General features: G+C 41.5%; 1 protein-coding gene across 1 annotated transcript in view; it reads left to right on the top strand.

Annotated features, from left to right (window-relative positions):
- ncoa2 (nuclear receptor coactivator 2) overlaps positions 1-27964 on the top strand; it is a 301026-nt gene that overhangs the window by 261379 nt on the left and 11683 nt on the right. The window contains 9 exon segments of the mRNA XM_055634454.1: positions 7459-7641; positions 11651-11863; positions 12143-12272; positions 16680-16854; positions 17887-18183; positions 18707-18796; positions 20443-20698; positions 24054-24231; positions 25294-25492. Coding sequence (XP_055490429.1) covers positions 7459-7641; positions 11651-11863; positions 12143-12272; positions 16680-16854; positions 17887-18183; positions 18707-18796; positions 20443-20698; positions 24054-24231; positions 25294-25492 — 1721 coding nt within the window.

Below are 27964 nucleotides of genomic sequence, written 5' to 3'. Positions count from 1 at the left end.
ATCACGCATGCTGCTTTCTTAGCTCCAGGTTCCAGCATCTGCAATTTCTTGGCTCTCCATCTGATATATTTTCCCTCGCTGTTTCAGTTTGGCTCGAGTTAGTCTTGGGTGTCACCTATATATTGACCTTGCTGTCATAAAACTACACTTCTGGGGGCTTGTTAAGATGAATGGCAGCAAATTATTTAATGTTGAATCCTAATTCTTTTATGCGATCTCCATTTCAAAGTCAGGAGAGTTCAATTGAATTGCATATTTATTGATATGTGAATGCTGATTTGCTGAACTTTTAATTTCACAGTACTGCTATCACACACCATTGATTTCCTTTATCACTTTAGTTAATGGTAATACTTGTCTCATTATAAAACCAATTGATAAGATTGGCTTTTAAAATCCTCAAATTAATTTTTTTAATTAGCAAATGGTATATTTTGTTATCTGCTTCCATTCTCATTTACATGTTGCAAACGTGCTTCATACATACTTTTGTCATCACGGTAATAAAATTGAAAGATGCATGAAGGGGAAGCAACCCTACTTTTTTACTATTTTTAGTTTTTTGCAGTAGCAAATTAGCATTCATAAATGAAATAATATTGTTATGAATTTGCATTTAAACTATGAGCAGTAGTAGTCCATCTAATCATTCAAGAATGCTCTACTGCATTAAAATCTTGGCTGATCTTAAAATAAGGCTAATCTGCCTAATGTTCCTGCACTATCTTCACATTCGTTGATTCCCTTAAACATCCAAAAATCTATAATCTAGTCTGAGGAAAGATCTCAACCCGAAACATCACCCATTCCTCTATCCAGAGATGCTGCAGTGCTGAAATTGGAAACATGCTGCAGATTAGGTAACATATATCTGACCTCTCACTTTGCCTCTGGACACACCATTAGATCCAGGGCTGTTGTGTAACTTGCTAAGATGAGGGCACAGATGCATTTCAGATTTGTAGGTCTGATAGGGTCACGACCCAAAACGTCACCCATTCCTTCTATCCAGAGATGCTGCCTGTCCCGCTGAGTTACTCCAGCGTTTTGTGTCAATCTTCCTTCCTACACATATAATCTATCAATCTGTGTTTTGAATGAAATTGAGGACAGCTGTCAGCCTGGAAACTTCCCACGGGTGCATCACCTGAATCGAACGAGGAGCGAATTAACCTCACATTAACCATAACCATAAATGGTTACAATCTCCTCACATTAACCATAAATGGCATTACATTATTCTGAGTGTGATTCCTGGTTTGCAGACTCTTAAGCCAGGTGAACTATCTGCGCTGTATCTACCCATTTGAACCCGGTAGGGGCTTCCTAATGTTGTAACTGATGTGAGTTTGCTTTCACTCATTGGTGACATTCTCATCACTGAATTAGAAGTTGTGGGTTCAATCGCTACTATTGCGAATAAATCATATAATTTGGACCTACTTTTGGACAATACTGAGCCAAGCATCTGGATTGAAGTCTTTGTGACTTCTCTCACTGATAGGAAAAATTGAATGATAGATTTTTTTTTTACTGAAGTTAGGAGACATAAAAGCATTTTCAAGTTCACCCGATGCAATCTTTTACCAACAAATGTAATTCGTTTAAGAAAGAACTGCAGATGCTGGAAAAATCGAAGGGAGACAAAAATGCTGGGGAAACAGGTGAGGCAGCATCTATGGAGCGAAGGAATAGGTGACGTTTCGGGTCGAGACCCTTCTTCACTTAATGTAATCAGTTTGATGAGTAACTCCATTTAATGGTATCCAAAGGAGGCATCTCCAAAAGGAAATTGGGAAACAGAATCACTGATAAAATAACTTTTCCTCATCATATGTATCGGTATCTTGCCAGTCGGTATGGCAACACAGTTGAATGCCAGTCAGTATGGCAACATAAAGTATAGGAAGGAACTGCAGATGCTGGTTTAAACCGAAGATAGACACAGAAAGCTAGAGTAATTCAGCTGGTCAGGCAGCATCTCTGGAGAAATGGAATAGATACGTTACGGGTCGAGACCCTTCTTCAGGTTGAGAGTCAGGGACTCTCAGTCTGAAGATGGGTCACGGCCCGTAACACGCCTATTCCATTTCTCCAGTTACAACGACATAAATGTCCTCTGAGCGGAGAACACCAATATTGATGAGGAAGTGTGATTCAGGGATGCTATTGTCGACCAAATTCCCCTGACCTGAAATGTGTGGATACGTTACTTGACCTCACATTTACTAATCTCCTTTGCAAAGTGCTTCTGCCATGGCCATTCTAATACACAGAATACACTGTGTATCTTAAGTTATGTGCAATAGATATTGGAGATCTAGTAACTCAAATTGGTCATCTGTGAGGCACTATCAGTAGGCCTGGTTTATCCCTCTTTACGCCATTACTACCTCTTCAATTAAGGGTGTATAAAATGCCAACATTGTGAACCTAGTGTTACATGCTTGGCTAAATAGATAGAGTAAACTGTTTGTCGATCAGATGGCTGGGTCAAGCTTTGCAACTCTCTTCCATCTTGTGGTTAAATTAGCCATCGCCATTTATAATGAATGGTTCGACAAGGAATTCCCGTGAACAACATAATTCTCAGTGTGGAGTGTAGCATGCGAGTACAGCAGCAAAGGTTGAAGCGGTTAATTTCAGCTACGCCTTTGGCGACTATTCTTGCAATGTCTCCGGAGGATTTAATAATCACCATAGCGAATCTTAAGATAGATAGATAGATAGAATCTTTATTTGCCACACGACCAGGGTTGGTGGTATTTGGGTTCGGTACATGATGGTACACTGCTTTAGTCACATTAACACTAATAACAACACAGATCACAGTAATAAAGTGCATCCATACCACATCACAAATCACAAATCTCACCAACAATACATTGTGCAAAAGAACAGACAAAGACCATAGACAAGACACTGTATACATCAAAAGTCCTTAATATTGACTGTTATTGGAGGGAATTGAGCGTTCTTATTGCTGAGGGGAAGAAACTGTTTTTAAAGCGGGTGGATTTTGTAGCAAGTGACCTGAGGCGCCCTGAAGGGAGAGACTGGAAAAGGTGGTTTGCTGGATGGGAGGGGTCCGAGATGATCTTTATTGCCCGTTTTGAGGTACATTGGATGTAAATGGAATGGATTGAGGGGAGGGGGGAGATGATGATCCTGGAGGCCTTGGAGACAATGCGTTGTATTCTGTGTAGTGAGTGACTGTCAGTGTTTCCGTACCAGACTGTGATTGAGGAGGTGATGATGCTTTCAATGATGGATTGATAAAAACGGACCAGGGGGTGTTTGTGGACTCTGAACTTTTTGAGCTGTCTGAGGAAGTATAGGCGTTGTTGACCTTTCTTGATGATGTGGTCTGCGTTAATGTGCCATTTTAGATTATTGCAGATATAGGTGCCCAGAAACTTAAATGAGTTTGTGGAGGTTATGGGGTGGGAGTTGACATGGACCGGGGGTTTGGGGTTTTGTTTGCGTCTGAAATCTATGATGATTTCTAAGGTTTTTGAAGTATTAAGCTGGAGGTTGTTTGCGCACCATTTGACTGCGCTGTCCACTGTTAGATGGTATTGTGATTCGTTGTTGTCTGAGATGAGGCCAATTATTGTTGTGTCGTCTGCATATTTAAATTTTTTGACTGAGCTGCATTGGGATGTGAGGTTGTTGGTGTAAAGTGAAAAGAGCTTAGGTGACAGAACGCACCCTTGAGGGGCTCCTGTGTTGAGAGTCAGAGGGCTGGAGAGTTTTTCACCCACCTTGACTCTTTGCTGTCTGTTTGTCAGAAAGTGCAGAATCCAATGGCACATGGCTGGGTGAATGCTCATGTCCAACAGTGTATTGTAGAGTTTAATTGGGTGTATAGTGTTAAAGGCCGAGCTAAAGTCTATAAACAGGATGCGTGCATAAGTGTTCGGTGATTCCAGATGATGTAGGGAGTAGTGAAGAGCTAAGTTGATAGCATCCTCCACAGACCGGTTGGCGCTGTATGCAAATTGGAAGGGTCCATGATGGGGGCAATGTGTGTTTTCAGATGGGTGAGGACTATGTGCTCAAAGGCCTTCATGGCAACTGATGTTAGTGCAACAGGTCTAAAATCGTTCAGACAGCTCACCTTGGAGGACTTGGGCACAGGGATGATAATGGATGATTTAAAACACTGCGGGACTCTACATTGGCTGAGGGAAGTGTTAAAGATGGAGGTGAACACAGGAGCCAGCTGAGCTGCACAGTGGTTGAGAGCAGCGGGGCTAAGGTCGTCTGGCCCTGCCGCTTTTCTTTTATTAAGATTTTTGAAGGCCGCCCTAACTACCTCCTCAGAGATGGTGAATGGTGCTGAGTTAGGTGGAGGGGGAGGCATAGATGGCCGGGTGGCATTATCAAAGCGTGCATAAAAAGTGTTCAGTTTTTCCGGTAACTCCGGATCCTCATCTGGGATGGGAACAGGACGTTTTTTGTAGTCTGTCATCTTCTGTAGATTTTTCCAGACTTCTCTTGAATTATGAGTTTTGAATTGTTGTTCCAATTTCTTAGAATAAGCTGACTTTGCCTTCCGTATTGCAGACCTGAGTTCATAAATCATTTTGACTTGCAATGCTCATCAACTTCATCAAGCTTGGTCTTGGTGCTTGCATGTACCAGTGGCTTCTGGACTTTGTAATGCCAGATCTCTGTGTTATAATTGATCTTAAGGTTTCCTCCACCCTGACTCTCAACACTGGTGCTCCTCAAGATTGAGAGTATGTTACTGTGTGGCCAATCGATCATTGTTGATACCACTGTTGTCCGGATCAACAATGAGAAGGACTATAGGAAAGCGATCAGGAACCTTGTGTCCTGGTGTCAGAACATTAACCAAGCCCTCTAATATCAACAAGATAAAATAGTTTGCTGTTGACCTTTGGAAGTGGGGGTTGCGAACACAACCCTTTCATCATCTATGGAGCTGCATTAGAGATGGTCAACAGTTAAGTTTGTTGGATCCATATTAACTCCAACCTAATCTGATCCCTTCACACTGATGTGATCAAGATAGCACATCGGTATATTTACTTAAGCATCTGAGAAGATGTGGCATGCTCACAAAGATTCTCTTGAACTTCTACAGATGGACTATAGTAAAGTATTCTGATGAGATGCATTACAGCCTGGTATGGCAGCTGCTGCACTGTTGATGGAATGTGGTGAATGCAGCCCAGTTCATCACAATCTCATCACTCATTCCATTCAGTCCATCTTCACGATGCGTTACATCATGAAGGCTGGAAATATTGTGCAGGATGCTTGTCATCCTGGCCATGCCCTCTTCTCTCTTCTACCTTCTATAGAAGATGCAGGAGCTTGAAACCCCTAATGGCCAAACTTAGGAACTGCTTGTACCCCACTGCTATTAGACTCCTGAACCAATCACCTCTCACACATCTTAACTCTTAACTCATTTGATTATTCGTTATTGCACTTTTATTTTTGCGTGACTTCAGATTGCACTACAATCTTTGCACCATTCGGCTGCTTTGAGTCTGTCACTATTTACTGTTATAACTCATTATTATGAATATTGCTTACTCTGAGCTTCATGCAAACTATGAATTTTATTGTACTCTGGTGTATATGACAAACTAATCTGAATGAAGAAACAGCAACCAAGTCCACAAGACTCAGTAAAGACCATACACCCCGACAACATAAAACCTGCACTGCTGCAGATTATGTTTCAGAACCAATCACAACTATTGGGATCAAGATTGTGCAAGATTGTTCTTGATAACACAGGAAATTGAGAGTGTAGACACAAAATGCTGGAATAACTCAGTGCGACAGGCAGCATCTCTCGAGAGAAGAAATGGGTGACGTTTCGGGTCGAGACCCTTCTTCAGAATTGAGAGTGTTTTGTCCATGATAAGCAAGTTGACCTAAGAGTCTGATCTTAAACATGGACAGAATGCTTTGCTTGAGAAACTTTGTTCTCGAGCAGACGTTCTGCAGCAGTAACTAACTCAGTTTGGATTCTATCAGGACTCTATTCTAGCCTCATTACAGGCCTGGTCCAAATGTGGGCACAAGCTAAATCCTGGTGATGTCAGGCTTGACATTGACGCAACTTTTGAAAGGTTGTACCGTGAAAGAGCCTTGCAAATATTGGTCAGTGAGGACAAGGTAGAAGTATTCCATTGATTTCAGTCACACTTGGGACATAGGAAATAGTTTGAAACTGCAGAGACCAACAATTATGGCCCAAGGATGTAATTGCAAGAATAAATCAAGAGCTGCATCCAAGACCTACCATCTTCAGCTGTGTTAATGTCCTGACCTCAGCTACAGTCATCACTTCCTTTGGCAGTTGTCTCAGACAATAACTCAGACCTTGCAGGCAGCAGGACCCGGTTAACATTCACTTTTAACTTGGTTTGAAAATTGGCTGGCATGTGTAAAGCAGCTGCCTTCACATTAAATAAAGTGCCTCTTTGCTCCTCCATGACATTCTTGACGCGTTGACTCTGTTTGCATTTGAGAATACACACAGACACACTTCGAGTTCTGTATCCTATCTACCACAGAGGATCAAACCTGCCGATCCTACATTTTGGCAGAACATCAGCACCCCATGTCCTTTGACCTCCCTCTCAGCATCTTTCCAAATTAATAGAAAGTCTGTACCATTTTTCCGTTTTATGTTTACACTGTAACTTGGGTGAAATTGGGCACTTCCTAGCCAACTGAAAAGTATCACCCCAGAAGTCGCAGCTTCCATCAAGGCTGTGGAAGCAGAAGAAACCAGCAGCCAAGCAGTAAGGATTGCCGCCCAAAGACAGTAGCTCTGAAGATATCAGCGAGAGCTTCGGCAGGCCGCATGATACTCCAAGCAAGAATTGCACTTACACAAGGCCTTTCCACATCCCAAGTCCTTTTGCAAAGATTTACTTTTAAGATGTGCTTATTGTTGTGATGTGGGAAATGTAGCCATTTTAATATTGATGCCAAGTAAATGGTGGTGCACTAATTAAAGATGCCAGCCACTTTCACAAATAATTGCACTGCACTTTGGAACATCCCTTGCCAACAATGGATACCTATGTTCATGAGTTAATGGAAAAATATGCAGAAGTCTTTCAAACATTTATGAATGAACACATTTTTGGTTAACTTTGAGCCTATTACAAAATACCACAACCCTGTGCTAGTCAGTGCACTCCAGTGGTGAACTGGGAGCCAATGCCATAGTAGATGCATTTCAGAGAATAGTTTCCTAGTCTTCCTATTTACTGTGAATCTTCCCTCATCTGAAATTGATGTAGCAATAATGTCCAACTATGTGCTCGCCATTATTGTCAGCAAATAAAGGACCATATGTATTTGTCATACCATGAGCCAAAATTGCTTAAACCTGTTGACAGGTAAATGTTTAATAGTTCTTCACCAATGCACATGTTTTTCTTTTAACTCGTACTGCAGCTTTCAATAACCCTCGAGCTGTGCAACCAGGCAGACAGCAACAAGGTCGAAATACAGGAATGGACATCCATATGCAGGGACAGACAAGTGCAGGACCATTCCCACCAATACGAAACATTAGTCCATTTGCTGTAGTGTCACAGCAAGTCATGGGTAACCAAGGAGGTTTGGGAGCCAGTGCAGGTATGTTTATGTCAGAACTATTTCTGTTTCACTCTTTCTACTTCTAGTTAGCAATACAACTAAGAGAAATAAAAATCTTATCGTTTTTACATAAAAACATGAAAGATCTAGGCTGCATTTGATTTTGATTTTCCTTTTTCTCCACTTAAAGAACTACTAACCTGCTGAACTTTGCTTAACTCAAATAATCATGTGTTGTATCTGAATCTCAAGAGTGATTATCCAAGGGGCATTTGACAATAAAACTCTCTTGACTATTGACCTGTGTCAGAATTGAAATACCTCTTTTCTTTTCTGTTCTTCTCTCTTAGTTAACTTCCTTTCAATTTTTACCTGTTGTGAAGTCTGTCTCCCAAATCATTACCTCAACCAGGTCATCTCCCCTTGATGAACTTATTCTCCTGCAAGCACCCCATACTTGCCCCACCCATGGATAATCCTATAATCACCCTCTGTGCCAATCTCTCCTCAGAAGTATCAACCCCAGTAGCTTCATCTTCTCTCGTTTGCGTCCCCATCCAGCCAGGCCAGTGGGAGCTAATCTTGCCGGGCTTCTCTCTATCCTCACTCCTCTCAGTGTTGACCCAGTCTACACTCTGCTGTTGCCCCCCTAAAGTTTATGTCTCACTCCCTCCTCCACCTCCAAGACACTACTTTAGACTCTCAAATTTCATCAGGCCCATTGTCATTTTAGCATTTTCCTAGGTGGCTCAATCAAATCTTGTTTGCTAACGAGGAATCCTAGGACATTTTTAAATAGGTTTAAAGCCATCTAAAAATGCAAGTTGTTGCTTTTCATCTGGGGGTGTAAAGGAAATATATTCATTGTGGAGTTTACAGTGTGAGTTGTACAATTTGTTTTATGCCGTACAACTGCTAACTTCTAATAATATCAATTGGATCTGGAGGCAGAGGATGTAAAGGTGTTACTGTAGTTGTCATTTTCTGCTGTGGGTCTTTACTCCGATGAATGAAGTTTTAATAGACATCAGCTGCAAAGTGTTTAAATAATTCTGCACTGTCTTTTGGCGACTTCCTTTGAATGCAATGTCTCGGGTATACATTTGATGCATGTTACTGCTGCCTTATAGATCCTGATGTCAGAAAATCTAAACAAGGTATCTAATCACTGTGAAGAAATTGTATTGTTTTATACTTGGACAAAGGCATTGTACGTATAAAACAATGCCTGGTACTGGTTTAGCCAAATTGCTGGTTTAACCAAATTAACATTGTCCTTGGCCTCGTGAACAACATGCAGCTTCACAGTCAAGAGATATCATGCCTTCGCCTACTGTACTGGAACTGTGTCACCATGTCATGTTGAACACAAGCTAATTATATAATCTTTGGCTGACTTTTATCTCCGCTGAATCCAATGGATTGATTCCCTTCAGTAGCCTGTCATGATTCCCTTCGATTAGCTCAATACATCCTGAGGAATGAAACTATGAGCCTCTTGTTTGAGCCCAGATTTCAGTAGGTGATTTCCCACCCCATGTGCTGTGTACAACAACATCTGGAAGATGAGGTACAACACTTCACCAAATACATTTTTGGCAGAATCACCAAACATGCAGGAATTGGGGTCACCATCTCTGTGATTTATCTTTCCTTCCAAGCAGTGTGTTACCCTGAGTTGGGAAAAAAACATCACCATTCTTTCATCACCAGGTCAAAAACCAGAACTCCCAATCCAAAAGTACAGGAAATAATAATAACATTATTTATGTGTTCCATATTGTCTATTTGGTTAGGCTTGGAAATATAATTGGAACTCTCCATTCCATACTTTGCAATACAATTCTGGAGCATAGAAAATAGGTGCAGGAGGAGGCCATTCGGCCCTTCGAGCCAGCACCTCCATTCATTGTGATCATGGCTGATCGTCCCCTATCAATAACCCGTGCCTGCCTTCATACTCGATATTCTGAAGATTTAATTATCTTTCTTTTATTAATGTCTTTCTGAAAACATGTCTGTAATCACATTATATGCTTGAGTGGAGAACAGGGGAATTGTATTGCATTTGGCACATTTTAACAGCAGTAGGTGGTATTCTCTTCATTCTATTATGTAAATTCAGTAGATTACATCGGCTGCCTTACTTAAAAATTATGTGACTGCTGTGAAGTTGACCACTAATTGAAATTATCTCAAAAGAAAAATGATGATTAAGATGCAGTATTTGTCTCTTCCTCAGTATTCCCCACCCTTCACCAGGATGTTTTCACTAGTGGGCGAGTCTAGGACACAGCCTCTGAATAAAAGGGCGTACCTTTAGAAAGGAGACGGGGGAATTTCTTTAGTCAGGGGATAGTGTATCTGCGGAATTCATTGCCACGGGCGGCTGTGGAGGCCAAGTCATTGGGTATTTTTAAAGTAGAGATTGTCAGGTTCTTGATTAGTAAGAGTATCAAAGGTTATGAGTAGAAGGCAGGAGATGGATAGGGAAAGGTAGATCAGTCATGATTGAATGGTGGAGTAGACTCGATGGGCCGAATGGCCTAATTCTGCTACTATTTAACTCTAATTAACCAAAATAGGCTTCTGAAATGGTTACCAAACCTACCCCAAATATATGCAGTGCCATTTGAGGCATGTGTTATATCAACATAGAAACATAGAAACATAGAAAAAATAGATGCAGGAGTAGGCCATTCGGCCCTTCGAGCCTGCACCGCCATTCAATATGATCATGGCTGATCATCCAACTCAGTATCCCGTACCTGCCTTCTCTCCATACCCCCTGATCCCCTTAGCCACAAGGGCCACATCTAACTCCCTCTTAAATATAGCCAATGAACTGGCCTCGACTACCCTCTGTGGCAGAGAGTTCCAGAGATTCACCACTCTCTGTGTGAAAAAAGTTCTTCTCATCTCGGTTTTAAAGGATTTCCCCTCTATCCTTAAGCTGTGACCCCTTGTCCTGGACTTCCCTAACATTGGGAACACTCTTCCTGCATCTAGCCTGTCCAACCCCTTAAGAATTTTGTAAGTTCAAAAACTCAGAAAGCTGAAATGCTGCTAGTCCTGTAAGCCTGATTATTTTTATTAATTCATCTGATAAATTTTAAGTAAATATTACAACTTGGCAGGATATACTGTAGTGTACAATCATTCACTGGATTAAGACTGGGCACTGTCATTATCCACATAATTTATACAGCTTTAAGATGACATAAATCAACAATTATACTTTAATTAGTGACTGCTTTAAAAGTGATCATTTATAAAAATTTATTTATGATAAATTGCTGGAAGTGGTCTGCTTTACATAGCAGAAGCACAATTTGCGTGATTCTTTGATCATAATGGAAAGAGGAGGATTTCCCCAGATAGGGTATACCCATTATGTATTGCAGTTTGAGACAAACATCGGAAAACATTTGTGTAATTTCCCTGTGCTATGAAATATAAAAAAATTTGACTCGACCGTGTTTACTGAGTCCTCTATTAAATAATTTGTGGCCTTGTACTCCAGCGTATTAAAAATACCTAAAATTTCTCAGTCACAACAAATTGTTTTGTGTGTAATAAAACTGGCTATTAGGCATTGGTAACTTATCTTGAGCTCATTGGAAAGTAAAACATTGACGTATTCAGCAGCAAAAGTGATTCACTTCCTCAGGAAGGAAGCTAGGGTTATCCACACTCTTCGGCACCTGTCACTGGTACATAAAGAAACACTTCCTGCCAGCAAGATTTTACAGTGTTATTAGTCCACAGAAGAGATATAATGCATGTTTAGTGATATTCAAGTATTATTTTGACTAAACTGCTAGAATTTACCAAGATGTTTTACGGTGCTAAATACGACGAGAATGTGTTTACCTTGAAGAAATGGTAGTATGGCAGTAATTACAGATTTGAAAATAAATGGACAAAAAGAAATTGTAGAAGTAGTGTCATAAGTTTTGGGTATGCATATAACCGTGTGTTCTAATTGTGGAAGAAAAATGGATTTCAGAAACAGGATTACTCTCCAGCCCTCCTTGTTTCCGCCTAGGAATGGTCAGTAGTATGGGAAGTGGAGCCCCACGATCCAGTATGGCTTCTGTAGACTGGGGTCAGTCAAGCTCTGCTGCAAACACCACAGGATCTATTACAATGAGCAGGGCAACTCTGCAAGGCAGCATGATCGGCAGTCCTTCATCTGGTATTCCTATGAGACCCAACAGTCAGCCCGGTCAGAGATCAATGCCCCAAACACAAATAATGGGTATGTAGCAGCATTTCTAGTTCTTGTGTTTACTTCTCTTGCTCTATCTACTGTACTTGAGTTTGACGATTGTATTTATGTATAGTATATCTGAACTGTATGCGAAACAAAGTTTTTCACTGTCCACGTGACAATAATAAATCTAAACATATTGATTCACTTTGTTACAGAAATCCGTCTAATGAGCTTTTAAAATTAATTTTGTTTTCTGAGAGCGAGCAATGTTACCAAATGCCAATTTAAAAAAGCATTTTTTCTGCTACTTGTCATGTGAATTAGGGTCGCCAGAAATTGAGGTGGGTTTGGGAGGGCCATCATATGGTCAGCAACAAGCGCCTCCAAACCAAACTGCACCTTGGCCTGACAGTATAATGCCGATTGATCAGGGGCCTTTTGCTAATCAAAATCGGTAAGTTGCAATATTATTTAAAACTAACTTTATTTTATTTTTTGAATTGCAATGAGGTAAGAATTGTAATTTTTATTCCAGCATTATCTTAGGAAGAAAAGCATTTGAGTAGTAAATAGTTCAAATGAGATATACTGTAAGCTTAAGAGTTCTCCACATCAAAGGTTAAATTAGCTTTGGGTGCATAGATTATGGGGACAACAAAAAAATTGTAAGTTTAAATCTCAGGACAACACAGTGACAACAGTTAGTGCTGCTGCCTCACTGCTCCAGGGACCCGGGTTTAATCCTGACCTTGGATGCTGCTTGTGGGGAGTTAGCAGGTTCTTACATCTCTAGTGCTCCGGTTTCCTCGTAGCTGCCAAAGTTTGGGTTAATTTACCTCTATAAATTATTGTTTTGTACAGGCTAATGGCACAAAAGAGCCAGAGGGGAGTTGATACGAATGTGTGAATTAATACTTTACAGAAGTACAGTGAAATAAGGATGAGAGAATGGAACTTATGGGATAACTCCCTTTGGAGCTTGGGGCATAGAAGTCAGTCTATTCATTCACAAAGTATATATATTAAAAAATGTGTAATAGGTGTTAAAGTAGAAAACGATGGCACAGAAATGACAGTGTGATGAAGATGAGCAAAGCTAGAAGTGATAATTAAACAGAAAAGTGGTCTAGAGATGGCCCATTTTCAAATGAACATGGAACTGATAACACAAACAGATGGGGTGGTCAGAAAGGCTTTTGGCACATTGGCTTCAGTTAGAGTATTGAGTACAGATGTTGGCAGGTCACGTTGCAGTTATATAAGACATTAATGAGACTGCATTTGGAGTACTGTTATGTACTGCATTTGGAGTACCATGTTATAAGAAAGATGTTGTTTATTAGGAAAGGGTGCAGGGAAGATTTGCAAGGATGTGGCCAGGACTCAAGGGTGTGAAATATAGGGAGAGGTTGAGCAAGCTGGAGTGCAGGAGGATGAGGGATAATCTTATAGAGGTGTATCAAATCATGAGGAATAGAGCGGGTAGGTGTACAAAGTCTCTTGTCCAGAGTAGGGGAATTGAGAACCAGAGGGTATAGGTTTAAGGGGGAAAGATTTTATAGGAATCCAAAGGGTGACTTTTTCACACAAAGGGCAGTGAGTGTTTGGAACGAGCTGCCGGAAGGCATATTTGAGGCAGGTGCTATCGCAATGTTTCAGCAACAATTAGACAGGTACGTGGATAGGACGGGTTTAGAGGGATATGGGCCAAACACAGGCAAATAGGACTCATGTCCGAGCATGACGTGAGGAGGGCTCTGACACGGGTGAACACGAGGAAAGCTGCAGGCCCCGATGGCATCTCGGGGCGAGTACTCAAGTCCTGTGCTACGCAGCTAGCTCCAGTGCTCACTGCAATATTCAACCTCTCTCTGGACAAGTCCGTGGTCCCTGCCTGCTTCAAAAAATCCCTCATTGTACCGGTACCAAAAAATGCCTCCCCAGCCGGTCTGAATGACTACCGTCCGGTAGTCATGAAATGCTTTGAGAGGCTGATGAAGAAACACATCTGCACCTTCCTCCCTCGGAACATGGACCCGTTGCAGTTCGCATACCATCCGAACAGATCCACGGACGATGCGGTCTCCCAGGTCTTGCACACCGCTCTCTCTCATCTTGACAGCCGGAAGGGGGGCTACGTGAGGATGCTGTTCATAGACTTCAGTTCAGCCTTCAACACGATAGTCCCCACCAGACTGGCCGGGAAGCTACTGGAATTGGGGCTCAACACCTCCCTGTGTGCCTGGGTCCTGGACTTTCTCACCGCCAGGCCCCAGGTAGTCAAGATGGGAGGGAATACATTGAAGTCCCTCACCCTGAGCACAGGATCACCCCAGGGTTACGTCCTCAGCCCCCTATTGTACTCCCTGTACACACATAACTGTGTGGCTAGGTTCAGCTCCAACTCAATAATTAAGTTTGCTGATGACACTGTGGTGGTGGGCCTGATCTCAGACAACGACGAGAAGGCCTACAGGGAGGAGGTGGCTGGTCTAGCACTCTGGTGGCAGGATAACAGCCTCCTCTTGAACATCAAAAAAACGAAAGAGCTGATCACGGATTTTAGGAGGGCGCATCATCCGAGGACGTACACTCCATTGAGGATAAATGGGGATCCTGTGGATAGGGTGAGCTGTTTTGAATATCTGGGAGTCCACATCTCCGAGGATATGACATGGGCATCACACGCCTCAGCACTCGTGAGTAAGGCAAGGCAGCGCCTCTACCACCTCAGGCAATTGAGGAAATTCAGAGTGCCTCCGAGGATCCTCCAGTGCTTCTACACAGCGGCTGTGGAAAGCATCTTGTTCGGGAATATTACCATCTGGTTTGGGAATTGCTCTGCCCAGGACAAGAAGGCTCTGCAGAGAGTAGTGCGTTCGGCCGAACGCACTATGGGAACTTCACTTGCCCCCCTGCAGGAACTATATATCAGGAGGTGCAACTCCAGAGCCATCAAAATCATGAGAGACCCCTTCCACCCATGCAACGGACTGTTCCAGCTGCTACGGTCAGGCAAACGCCTCCGTTACCATGCTGTGAGAACGGAGAGGTTGAGAAGGAGTTTCTTCCCAGAGGCCATTCGGGCTGTAAATGCCTTTCTCACCAGGGACTAACTATACTGAACGTTTTTCCTTCCAATATTTATTATGTAAAAGAATATGTGTGTTTATGATTGTGTTTATAGTTTGTTTGGTTGTTTGTTTGTTTGTGTTTTTGCACAAAGTCCGCGAGCATTGCCACTTTTCATTTCACTGCACATCTCGTATGTGTATGTGACGAATAAACTTGACTTGACTTGTGGATAAGGCATGTTGGTTGGTGTGAGCAAGTTGGGCCGAAGGGCCTATTTCCACTCTCTATGACTATGACAACCAGACTGGGACATCGGGGGGGGGGGGAGAAACATGTTTTTGGTCTCTTCCTTCAGGGGGGATGCGACCTTTTCTTGTCGTATCCCCCGTCTCCGTCTAATGGCGGAACTGGCGGCCTCCAACTGGAACCGACCTCGAGGCTCCGGAGGCAGAGCCAGCCAGGACTTACCAACACGAGGCTGGCCGACCGGGGCTGTGGTGGCGTTGCGGCGGCGTCGACCCGACTTCGGAGACTCGGCCGCGGGCCCAGTGGACGACATCATCGGGAGCTCGCAGGTCACAGGTTGATGACCTGTTTTTCCAGAGCTCCTGCAACAACAGCTTCGTCCGCTGGACTGGAGGGCGGCCACTTCGGCAGCTTCGACCTCCCCGGGCCACGGAGTTTGAACCGGCCCATTCGCGGAGCTCGGATTCAGCCGCGGGACTTGCTCACCATCACCCGGCAGGGTCACAATATCGGAGGCCTGGATCGCCTCAGCGCAGAGGGAGAACAAGGAGGGAAGAGACAAGGACTTAAGACTTTTGCCTTCCATCACAGTGAGGAGGTGCCTGGTGGACTCACTGTGATGGATGTTAAATCTGTGTTTATTGTGTGTTTTGTTATTTTATTCTATGTTATGACTGCAAGGCACGAAATTTCGTTCAGACTGAAAAGTCTGAATGATAATAAGGATACTTGATACTTGATGCACTGATCGATTGCTCCCTCCGCTCATCATTCCTACCCTTATGCAAGCCCTAAGGGTTGATTTGCTATTTGGCCTCCAAACCTGACAATGAAGTCTTCAATTTTTTTTGTTTAACTTTTTCTTCCCCACTCTACTTCTTACCCACTTCACATCCTCACAAATGTTGATGCTGAACCTCACTAACTTCCATCACCACCTGAAACAACAACGCAAATAGTGGATCATGAGCCTTTTGCCAAATCACAAATGCTTGTTCCCCATTCCACCACTGACCCTCAAAATCACCCCTTTCAAAATGTTGGACACCAATTTCCCCATGACTCAATCCCCCCCCCCCACCAATCTCCATCTCCTAGCTTTCTGGGTCAGGCACAAGAAGGAACTCCAGTGGAGAGCCAACAACCTAAATAGTGGACACTGGATTTTGATGCCTGAACTTGAATAAGCCATGTAAAAGTAGAGCTTAGAATTCATTATTCAAGGTCAGGTATACAAGAAGTAGGAAATGTGAGCTGAACGTGGATGAAGAAGTATGCCCAAACAATAGATAAAGGCTAAACATTTCTCTTAATGAATAATAAAGAAAATTTGAAAATTGATTTGAAAGTATGTCTCTTTGTCAGTGATGTGAAAATATCCAAATATGGTTAATCTATTTCATTAAGCTCTTTCACAAACCTTACTTCTTACTCTGAAGCCATCATTTTGCCCAGACCTATTTTATTTTGTTGTTATCACATGCAGCAATGTAAAAACTTGTTGAGATGGCTATATTACTACTATTTTTTTAAATATTAGAAGGCAGTCGTACAACAGTTCTCAAGATGACCTGCTTTGTACATCTATACCAACGGAAGCTCCAAATGATGAAGGCACAATTCTAGACCAGTTACGTTCAGCACTAAAGAATATTGATGAACTAGGACTGGAAGAAATTGACCGGGCACTCGGAATACCTGAACTCGTTATCCAGGTAAGCATTCAGTCTTGCACAAAAGATTGAGCGCAAGAAGGTGGTACTGTAAAATTTGGTTCACAAAAATATTTATCACAGTAAGCTGTACACTAATGCCACACAAGTCTTCCACTATAAACAGCAGGAGTCATTCGTGAGGATTGTCAAGCCTGATCTGCCATTAAATCAAATCCACTTTTCCACCCTAAATTCCATTAACTACATTTGTGCCAAAATAAATGTTTCTGTCCAGAGTAATGATCTAGAGGCTGAATCTGGAGTAGCTTTAGCTCTTGTAAAACAATGCAAGGTTCTTGCCCCCTGTATGATAATGGGTGTGGACTAAAGGGAGAGTATGCAAACTGTCCAAAGCACCAAGGCAGAGGAACCATTCGAATGGAGGGAAGAAAAAGTAATGTAGTAGTCACGTGGGATAACATAGCAGAGGAGCAGACACTTCTCTGATTTATTTTAGTGATACAGCATGGAAACGGGCCCTTTGGCCCACTCGTGTGGACCAGTTCACACTAGTTCTGTGTTATCTCGCTTACTCATCTATCTTAGAGTCCATTGACCTACAAACTCACAAGTCTTTGGGATGTGGGAGGAAAGTGGTGCACCTGAAGGAGACCCACGCAGTCACAGTGGTCAGGATCAAGGTCACCAGCCAAAGTCAGGATCAAACCCAGATATTTGGCGCTGAGACGCAGCAGTCCTACCAGCTGTCCCTCTCTGCCACAAATACAGTAAATCTTGACAGCTGTGTTGCCTGCCCAGTGTGGAGGAGTAAGGATGTCTCTTCTGGGTTAGACAAGATCTTGGAGCAAGAGGGGGAGGACTCAGATGCTGTAGTCCATGTAGTCAATGGTAGATTGTGGAAAGATGTTCAGCTGAGAGATTATGAGCGGCTCGGGGCAAAATTTAAAAGCAGAACTATAAGAGTGATAATATCCATGTGTGTAGACTAGAAAGTGTAAATAGGATTTAAGGGAAAGGGTGAGATAAGACCATTGCCCACAATTTTATTTTAAGTTTAATCTTGTATTTCAGAGCCAAAGTGTGGATCACCAGCCAGAGTCATTTCCTAGCCAGAAGTCCACAATGATGGTTGAAAAGCCTCAAGTCTACAATCAGGCATATGGTCCGCAGACCACAGTAGTACAAGGAAACTACTCTACCATGCAGGATCCTAATTTTCATCCTCTGGCGAATCAAATGGGGCAACGACCAGGATACCCGATGTTACGGATGCAGCCAAGACCTGCACTGAGGTCATCGGGGATGGTGCCTAACCAGCCCAATCAGCTTCGGCTTCAGCTCCAACAAAGGCTTCAAGGACAGCAAATGGTAATGCACTTGCTATCTGAGCTAAGCAGCAAAAAGACCTAGTCCTTTATTTTAGACGAGTGCAGATTTCCACCATTGCTGTTACGCAGTGACCACCTTTCTGTGTTAGTGACAGACCTGTGTCCACCAGTACTATATCCCAGTGTTACAGTGACAGACCTATGCCCAGTGTTACAGTGACAAACCTGTGCCCAGTAGTACTGTGACCCAATGTTACAGTGACAGACACGTGCCCCTCAGAACTGTACCCATGTTACATAACCAGACCTGTGCCCCTCGGTATCTCAAGCACGTTCCCGTTGTTCATGATTGAAACCTAATAGTAATCTACTGCGGCAGTAGGGAAAGGTTGGTAATGGCCACAGCCCCACTCCTGTAATAAAGGATGATGTATTGTCAAGTACTGTGGCAATGTGCTAATTCAGATGCATCTACAAGGCCTTTGCTTCTCCATTTCTTATTTTGAAACCTTAACCATTTTCATACAAATAACCAATTTCACAATTTGTATTTGTTTTGCTAGAATCGACAGCCACTGATGAACCCACTCACCACTGTCTCCAACATGAATCTACCTCTAAGGGCCAGCGTGCCACCACAAATGAGTGGTCAGGTAGGCATTAGAAAATACTAGGATGCTTTAATCATGTTCTATTTATTGTTTATTTCAAATAATGATTTTCCCATTAGATTCATAAATAAGTTCATTTCGATATCCATTGAGACGAGAGTTGTAGACTTGCTGCCTGCTACAACATGGAACAATACAGCACAGGATCTGGCCCTTCAACCCTCAATATCTGTGCCCAACTGGATATCTTGATAAACTAATCATATCTGCTCGCACATAATCCATATCTCTCCATTCCCTGCACATCCATGTGCCTATCCAAAAAGCCTCTTAAGTGCCACTATCATATTTGCCTCCACCACCAACACCAGTGCCATGTTCCAGGTACCCACAACTCTGTGTGTGGGTGAGGAAAAAAATCTTGCCCCTGTCCTTTAAACTTTGCCCCTCTCGCCTTAAAGCTATGCCTTGCAGTGTTTGATATTTCAATCCTGCTGAGAAGGTCCTGCCTGTCTACCCTCTCTATGCCTCTCACAATTTTACATACTCCCGAGAAAACAATCCAAGTCTGTCAAACTCTCATTATACCTAATACTCTCTAATCCAGCCTCCACATGCTTCCTCTAATGGGGCGACCAGAACTGCATGCAGTACTCTGGATGTGGCCCAAACAAGTCCTATAAAACTGCACCATAACTTCCTGACTCAATGCTCAATACTCCGATCAATAATGGCAAGCATACCATATGCCGGCTTGGTTTCTTTTTATCTCTAGGAATGGGTATGGACTATTAATCTTACTTGAAGAGCTGGGAAATGTATCCTCTTCCTGGTGTCTGTACTGCCGATATTGACTGTGCGGACCAAGCAAGCTGAATTTGAACGCTGGCCTCACCAGAACTGCTTTATAATTCTTACAAATTAGATTCTAATATTAAAAAAGTGCTGCTTCTTAAAAAGGGGGTTGGGAAATCATAGTTGACGTGAATGTGCACGTTTGAGTGACAAAACAAAAAAATCAGGAAAATAAGGCTGACTCCATTTAAAGTAGATTCATACCATACCTGTTAAATGCACATCTCTAGTCTATTTTTCAGCAGTTATCAGAAAATATAAAAATTGTGCTTCCAATATGAAATAATTAGTCTGTTTTATTAAAAACAAATTGGTTAAAATGTCAGCTTCAATGGTAATTTTTGATATTGCTTTAAAATTGGATATATTAACGGACAATGAATTAGTGCTGAAAGATTGAACAATACCATACCTTTTTCTCTAAAACCCATCAGGAACATTTTTGTGGTATGCAGAGATAATAAGAAACCCAAAATAATTTAGGCTGGTAACTTGGTCATAAGCAAACACAATTTTATTCTTTCAAGTCGTAATGTTATGAATGTAATTCAAGAAAATTCATAGAATTTGGGGTGGAAAAGAGAGGGGGAGAAAAAACAATTGTTTATGGTTCTTTTATTTTAATTGATGAAGGCAATTATTTCAGGCATTCTTGTTATATTGAACGTTGACTTTCAACACCATATTGTCCTACATCAGGTAAGGGAACTGACAAGGTGCTCCAGATTTACTTGCGAACCCACTCAGCTCCTATTATGAACTGATTTGCAGCAAGGTTACTAAATAATTGAACATTGTTAATGACAGGGTCATATTTTGCATTTGTTCTTCAGGGACCTATAAATGCACAGATGCTGGCCCAGAGACAGCGTGAGCTTCTGAATCAGCACCTGCGTCAAAGACAATTGATGCAACAGCAACAGCAGCAGCAACAGCAGCAGCAGGTGCAACAGAGAACCATCATGATGCGGCAGCAGGGTTTGAACATCCCACCAAATATGGCAACCTCTGGCAGTATGGCAGCTGCCATGAGCACTCCTCGGATTCCTCAGGCATCACCACAACAGTTCCCATTCCCTCCGAACTATGGTACTGGGCTTACTTCCCCACCGCCTTCCACCAGTCCTTTCTCCCCAGTGTCCCCAAATCCTGGGTCACAGCTCCTCTCTCACAGCTCCTTGCATGGCTCACAGATGAATCTGGCTAACCAGGGGATGATAGGAAATGTGGGAGGACAGTTTGGGCCTGTATTGAGTCCCCAGGTGCAGCACAATGCCTTCCAGTTTCCCAGCTCAGGTACTTGCCTTTCCTCTGAGTGCTGTTAACTATTAGAATGGCAAATCTATTTACTGTACAGATTGCATTATTCTTTGTCTTTGTGTGTTGGGAATGATAGATCAAATTGATTTTGGCTTTGCATTGGGTGTGGAGCTGTTGCTTGCAATGTCTTTACCTTATTTAACCTGACCCGCCTTCCTTTTTTGAAGTGAATGTTGATATTCAGTACTAACTCGCATGCACTGCTTCTCTGCTACAATGCCGGCTAAAGTTATTGCATTTCAGTGAGACCATAGATCTTAATGAGGAAAATACCATCGTAGGCCATTAATGAAATGTTTCACATCAGCAGCTACATTATAATTAGTATATTCTGATCTTTATTTAAAAAAATTGTTGGGCTTGGATCAAAATACTGATTCCCAGTATCAGTTATCAGTCACCAATATGTAGGCGGGCATTTATATTATGGATGCCTTACTGCTCATCCTAATTGGACACTGACATAATTTATTAGTGAATTGTTTCTGTTGACTGGTGGAGAATTGTTATCTAATATTTTGCAAAATGTAATCTTTTATGTAAAATTAATACATAATGCAGATCCAATAAATCTCTGATTGCATTATTGTTTTGTTAGGGAAAGCCATTCTGAGGGAGTAAATTTTATTCATCTGATGCAACTAGTAAAGGTTCAATAGAACCTGAACCAATTTACATTTTAAGTTACACTTAGGTTGATGTCAATTGTTAGTCCCTCAAATACCTGGCATTTCACCAGTTAATTCTACATAAACCATTCCTGTGGTAGATTATTCAATATTTTGATAATAATATTACATCATGTGCAAATTCTAAATAGTGTTACGTTGTATTAAACATCACATAACTCAAATGAACACAGAATCTTCAATGCTGACAGCCTTGGTCATTATCATTCTTACAAGTCGTCATTAGTTTTAAGAATCCAAAGTAGTTGGATTATGTATTTTCAACAACGAGGAGATTTTTATGACGTTTTGCTTACTGACAGTACATTGATACAGGATTCAGTAGAATTTTTGCAATGAACTACTAGACTTGCAAAACTGAGTAGTATTTTGTTGTTAAAGTAAACATTGTAATTTACAAATTTGTAAACTTGATTGAGCAGAATTGATTTACGTTGAATTACTGTGAAACATTTCATGGGGTCATACTTTATATGCCTATAAAAGCTTTAGTTACATATTTGTGATGTAATAATTAAATCAGTTTAAACAATTAAACGTTAGAACAAATTTCAGAGATATTTAATTTCGCTATTAATTTATCTTTTGAACCTAGATGCCTAATTTAAACTTTATTCGCGAGGTTAATGTTCTGTATGGTTTTGTTATTGAGAATAATCTATGTTGTGAGTATTCAAAGGATAATGTGAATACAGTTATTCTCCTTGTGAAGAAAACTCTCATGAGACTTCTAACGTTATTTTTTATGGCAGAAAAAAATGACCGTTATTTAATAGGAGTGCTTTCACGCATCTTGTCATATATTTACCCACAAAATTGAGCTGTAAACATTGGTGGTCGGATTTTACAGCCCCAAGTGTAGCTAATTCAATGGTTTTGTAAACCTCTCTTTTGTTGATTGGCAGTAACAAACTTCTGCTCTTGTCTGCATAGTATGACTGGTGTTATAATTATGATAAACTTCCTGTTATAAATGTAGCCATAGAATCTTATAATGGAAATAAAAATGAACTAAACATTTTTGCATGCAACATTTTAATGTTAATTAAATGTTACAGAAAAAGAAAGAATGGGAATTGATTTAGTTCATCCAATATTCTCGTCCCCAATCCCGGTACCCTATTGATTTGACATCCATTGGCACATAGGATCCACAGATGTAAATTCTGTGCATTGTTGTTTTGAAATACTACTAAGGAGATATAATTTCTAAATGTGCCCCATATCTATAAGACAATTTCATGGATGTTATTCACATGTGAAGTTGTTGCTCAGTAGTGGCTGTTTAGAAAACTTAACTGGCAAATTCCAAAATTGATCTAACTTCAGGAAATATTCCACCAGTAACTCACATTTTCTGCTAACATATGAGGTAAATGAAGTATATGACACGGCACAGTCTTGTAGGTTGAGAAAGCCTGAGAACTGATGCGTGTCCTCTCCTACAGGGGGCTGCTTAAAGGAGACACTTTATCAACACCTAACAATTTTGTTGGAGTCCACCTTCTATGATAGTGGCAATAATTTATAACCATGTGTCCACCTTGAGCTACCTTTTATGATGCATGAAAAAGGCATGGGTGACAAAGCTGGTTTGAGGTTTTTAATGACGCTGTTAAAAAAAATTCAAAATTAAATTGCAGGAACTGAATGTTGGCATAATGAAAAATAAATGCTTTTTAGTTACATTCATTCACTTCCCTTTTTGTGAGTTCTTTGGGAATTAATCGTCACATTAACGTATATCATTTAATTCCTGCTTGTGTCCATCTTTCTAAATTCCTAATTTACCACCAGACAGATGCTCAAGGGAATTTGTTACTGCGATTGTGTACAGGAGATTTTTAATGGAACCAAATGAAAAAATGTAAATGTTTATGCCAATAATGAAGAGGCAAATGACAATTTCCTCATTGCTGTGAGAAATAGTTAAACAGAGCAGAATAAACTACTGACTGCATTGTGACAGATATGAGATATCATGTATTAATTTCAAGCAAGCTCTTTATATTTCATTATGTGGATACATCAATTTAAAATATAAAAATTCATTTTTTAAATGTGCTTGGCATTCATTAAACGATTGAGAATATAGGTCTGATTGTATTTTGTTGTTTGTTGCTTTCAATTTGCAATTTTTTACCAAGGTATTTCTGAGGAAAGAGCCAAAATGTAACTACAGCAATGGATGCATTTTTAAAAATTATTAATTGGCTTTCATTCCTCATGGTAAATTAATTGGTTGTGTGCAGTGAAGAGGGATAAAAAGTGTCATCCACTTTTGCTCACAAGTGGTTGACACTTTTGTCAATTTTGCTCATTGTCATCGAAGGAGAAATGTTGATATTTTTTAAATGCATAAAGTAAATATTATAAAATTGTTCTTTAAACTATATATAGTTCAAAATTGCTTGATGGTGTTTGTTCAATCACAGGAATGAATCAGCAGTCTGATACAGGATTTGCTGGGGCTACCACCCCCCAAAGCCCATTAATGTCCCCAAGGATGAGCCATACACAGAGTTCAATGATACAGCAGTCTCAACCTACACCCACCTACCAGTCACCTTCTGAGATTAATGGCTGGCCACAGGGAAGCATGAACGGAAACAGGTACTTTCTCACCATCTTCATGCTTCCATTACAGAGGGAGGGTGGGAAAACAGATGAATGCAAATACTTTCACCATCACATTCAGGACATCTGAGGTGGGATTTGCAATAAATTGAGTCTTTTTAATCTTTCTAACTTCTAAGATTAAGAAAAAGTCTTACTTCGGTTACAATTTTGCAGACCAAAATATGTGCTTTTGTTAAGTGGTTGAATCATGGAGGAAAGTAAACGGTGTTTACATAACAACCCCTTGAGTATGTTAGCTGTTCAATTTAACCCATATACTTTTTTTTTGGGGGGTGGGGGGGGGGATATTATTAAGGGCTGTAATTATTTCTGTGATGGAGAAGAGTGGGATTGAAGTTGTGTGACTTAAAAATCAATTGTTGGAGATTTTTGCAAAACTGTTTAGTTGCTTTGAAGTCTTTGTTATATCTAACTATTCTACTGCACAGTTTGCCATTTAAAATGAACCAAGGTTTATGTGGATAGGTGAGGTAAGGAGCAGTGTAGTTTAATGAGGCCAAGCTTGATTGACCTGTGAAATTTTGTATGGGATGGGTTTTCCATTTTGAGCAAGTGTGTATCCATTGTGGAGAGTCCACAGATGAGTGGTGGAGTAATTCAGTCTGGATCTGATTAAAGCATCAATGTGGATCGAAGAGTGAAAGTGTAAGCACCTTCATTGTGACTCAAAGGTTTGGCAGGGAGTGCCCTTGTTGTCTACTGTATGAAAAGTGTGCCACCCTTTGTAAGACTCACTGACTGTTGGGGTCCTTGGATGAAGCCGAGGGGGGGAAGTAAAGGGACAGGTATTGCATCTACTGCGGTTGCTGGGGAAATTTCCTGGGGAGGGGGTGGACTGGGTGGGTAGGGACGAGTTGACCAGGGAGTTGTGGAGGGAACGGTTTCTGCGGAAAGCAGAAAAGGTTGGAGATGGGAAGATGTGGCCAGTAGTGGGATCTGGTTGGATGCAGATCTCACAGACCCAAGTTGTATATATTTTAGGGAAATGTACTTTATCTAATACATGATTTTTGTTTTCCCCCTCTTCTAATATAGCATGTTTTCACAGCCGTCCCCACCACAGTTTGGACAACAGGCAAACACCAGCATGTACAGCAACAACATGAATATCAGTGTTTCTATGGCAACCAATGCTGCTGGTATGAACAACATGAATCAGATGTCAGGGCAGATTAGCATGACCTCAATGACCTCTGTGCCAACACCAGGATTGTCCTCTATGGGTGCTGAACAGGTAAGAAATGGACAATGTTTTCCCAATATCAGTGAAATTCAATACTGGTGCATTAACAGCTCAATTTTGGAACAGCAGCCAAGTCGCTGAGATCTCACCAAATGCATCTTACCAAAGGCTAGAGAGAGACATGGCATTTTAATGTCATGAAAGGACTTACCTGCAAAATACTTTGCATTGGAAAACATTTCAAATATGAAAGTGAGTAATGGTATTAAATGTGGAGTGCAAACAGTTGCAATCAGCCTTTGCAGGAAGACTCAAACATTAACCAAGCAAACAGCAGCATGTACGACAAAGGCTTGAATATTTGTGTCCAGATTTGTGCTTTGAACTCAAGGGGCAGGGATGCAATCAATAGTCCAGTTAATTTGAGTAATGTTATGGATAGGGTTGCCAACTTTCTCACTCCCAAATAAGGGACAAACGGTCAAAATACAGGACAGATTCCCGACAGCAATTCGTTGAGGACAGAGGAGGACAAAGGGCTTAATTAGGAAAGGAAAAATAGATTATGAAAGAAAACTGGCAGGGAACATAAAAACTGACTGCAAAAGTTTTTATAGATATGTGAAAAGAAAGAGATTAGTTAAAACAAATGTAGGTCCCTTGCAGTCAGAAACAGGTGAGTTGATCATGGGGAACAAGGATATGGCGAACCAATTGAATAACTACTTTGGTTCTGTCTTCACTAAGGAAGACATAAATAATTTGCCGGAAATAGCAGGGGACTGCGGGTCAAAGGAGTTGGAGGAATTGAGTGAAATCCAGGTTAGCCGGGAAGTGGTGTTGGGTAAATTGAATGGATTAAAGGCCGATAAATCCCCAGGGCCAGATAGGCTGCATCCCAGAGTACTTAAGGAAGTAGCTCCAGAAATAGTGGATGCATTAGTAATAATCTTTCAAAACTCTTTAGATTCTGTAGTAGTTCCTGAGGATTGGCGGATAGCAAACGTAACCCCACTTTTTAAGAAGGGAGGGAGAGAGAAAACGGGGAATTACAGACCAGTTAGTCTAACATCGGTAGTGGGGAAACTGCTAGTCAGTTATTAAAGATGGGATAGCAGCACATTTGGAAAGTGGTGAAATCATTGGACAAAGTCAGCATGGATTTACGAAAGGTAAATCATGTCTGACGAATCTTATAGAATTTTTCGAGGATGTAACTAGTAGCGTGGATAGGGGAGAACCAGTGGATGTGGTGTATCTGGACTTCCAGAAGGCTTTTGACAAGGTCCCACATAAGAGATTAGTATACAAACTTAAAGTACACGGCATTGGGGGTTCAGTATTGATGTGGATAGAGAACTGGCTGGCAAACAGGAAGCAAAGAGTAGGAGTAAATGGGTCCTTTTCACAATGGCAGGCAGTGACTAGTGGGGTACCGCAAGGCTCAGTGCTGGGACCCCAGCTATTTACAACATATATTAATGATCTGGATGAGGGAATTGAAGGCAATATCTCCAAGTTTGCGGATGACACTAAGCTGGGGGGCAGTGTTAGCTGTGAGGAGGATGCTAGGAGACTGCAAGGTGACTTGGATAGGCTGGGTGAGTGGGCAAATGTTTGGCAGATGCAGTATAATGTGGATAAATGTGAGGTTATCCATTTTGGTGGCAAAAACAGGAAAGCAGACTATTATCTAAATGGTGGCCGATTGGGAAAGGGGGAGATGCAGCGAGACCTGGGTGTCATGGTACACCAGTCATTGAAAGTAGGCATGCAGGTGCAGCAGGCAGTGAAGAAAGCGAATGGTATGTTAGCTTTCATAGCAAAAGGATTTGAGTATAGGAGCAGGGAGGTTCTACTGCAGTTGTACAGGGTCTTGGTGAGACCACACCTGGAGTATTGCGTACAATTTTGGTCTCCAAATCTGAGGAAGGACATTATTGCCATAGAGGGAGTGCAGAGAAGGTTCACCAGACTGATTCCTGGGATGTCAGAACTATCTTATGAAGAAAGACTGGATAGACTTTGTAAAGGAGCTTAGACGTAGTCCTTAGTCCTTCACTAAGTGTTTATTAAGACACTACATCCACACGTCCCAGCACTGATCACAACTGGTCTACACACGTACTGGAACCTAGGGGGAGGGTGCATGTAGATACTACAGTTATACTACATAAGGTGGGAGTGTCAATATGGTAATGAGGTAACTACATATTTGGTTTCATGCATAACCATCTACATCCTTTCCCGTAGAATAAACAGCAGCAGCGTAATTATACAAACCTGCAACATAGTAACAGTATCAATTAATCAAACAGCACAATATTAAGCAAAGTTGCCATACCGATCAGGGGGGCGGACAACTCTACCTGAGCGGGTCCGTACAGCACCCTCACCCTCACTCCCCTCCCCCAAAGAGAAAGGCGGAGGCGGAGAACAATGAGGGGACGGCGGATCAGACAGAAAAACAGGGGACTGGCCAGAAACCGGTGGACTGCGAGGTGGCGATTCCCGAGGCGGATA

This window comes from Leucoraja erinacea, chromosome 4, assembly GCF_028641065.1.
Source record: "Leucoraja erinacea ecotype New England chromosome 4, Leri_hhj_1, whole genome shotgun sequence".
NCBI classification, from domain to species: Eukaryota; Metazoa; Chordata; class Chondrichthyes; order Rajiformes; family Rajidae; genus Leucoraja; species Leucoraja erinaceus.
Note: the sequence above shows the minus strand (reverse complement) of the source record. Positions and strands in the feature narration are given on the sequence as shown.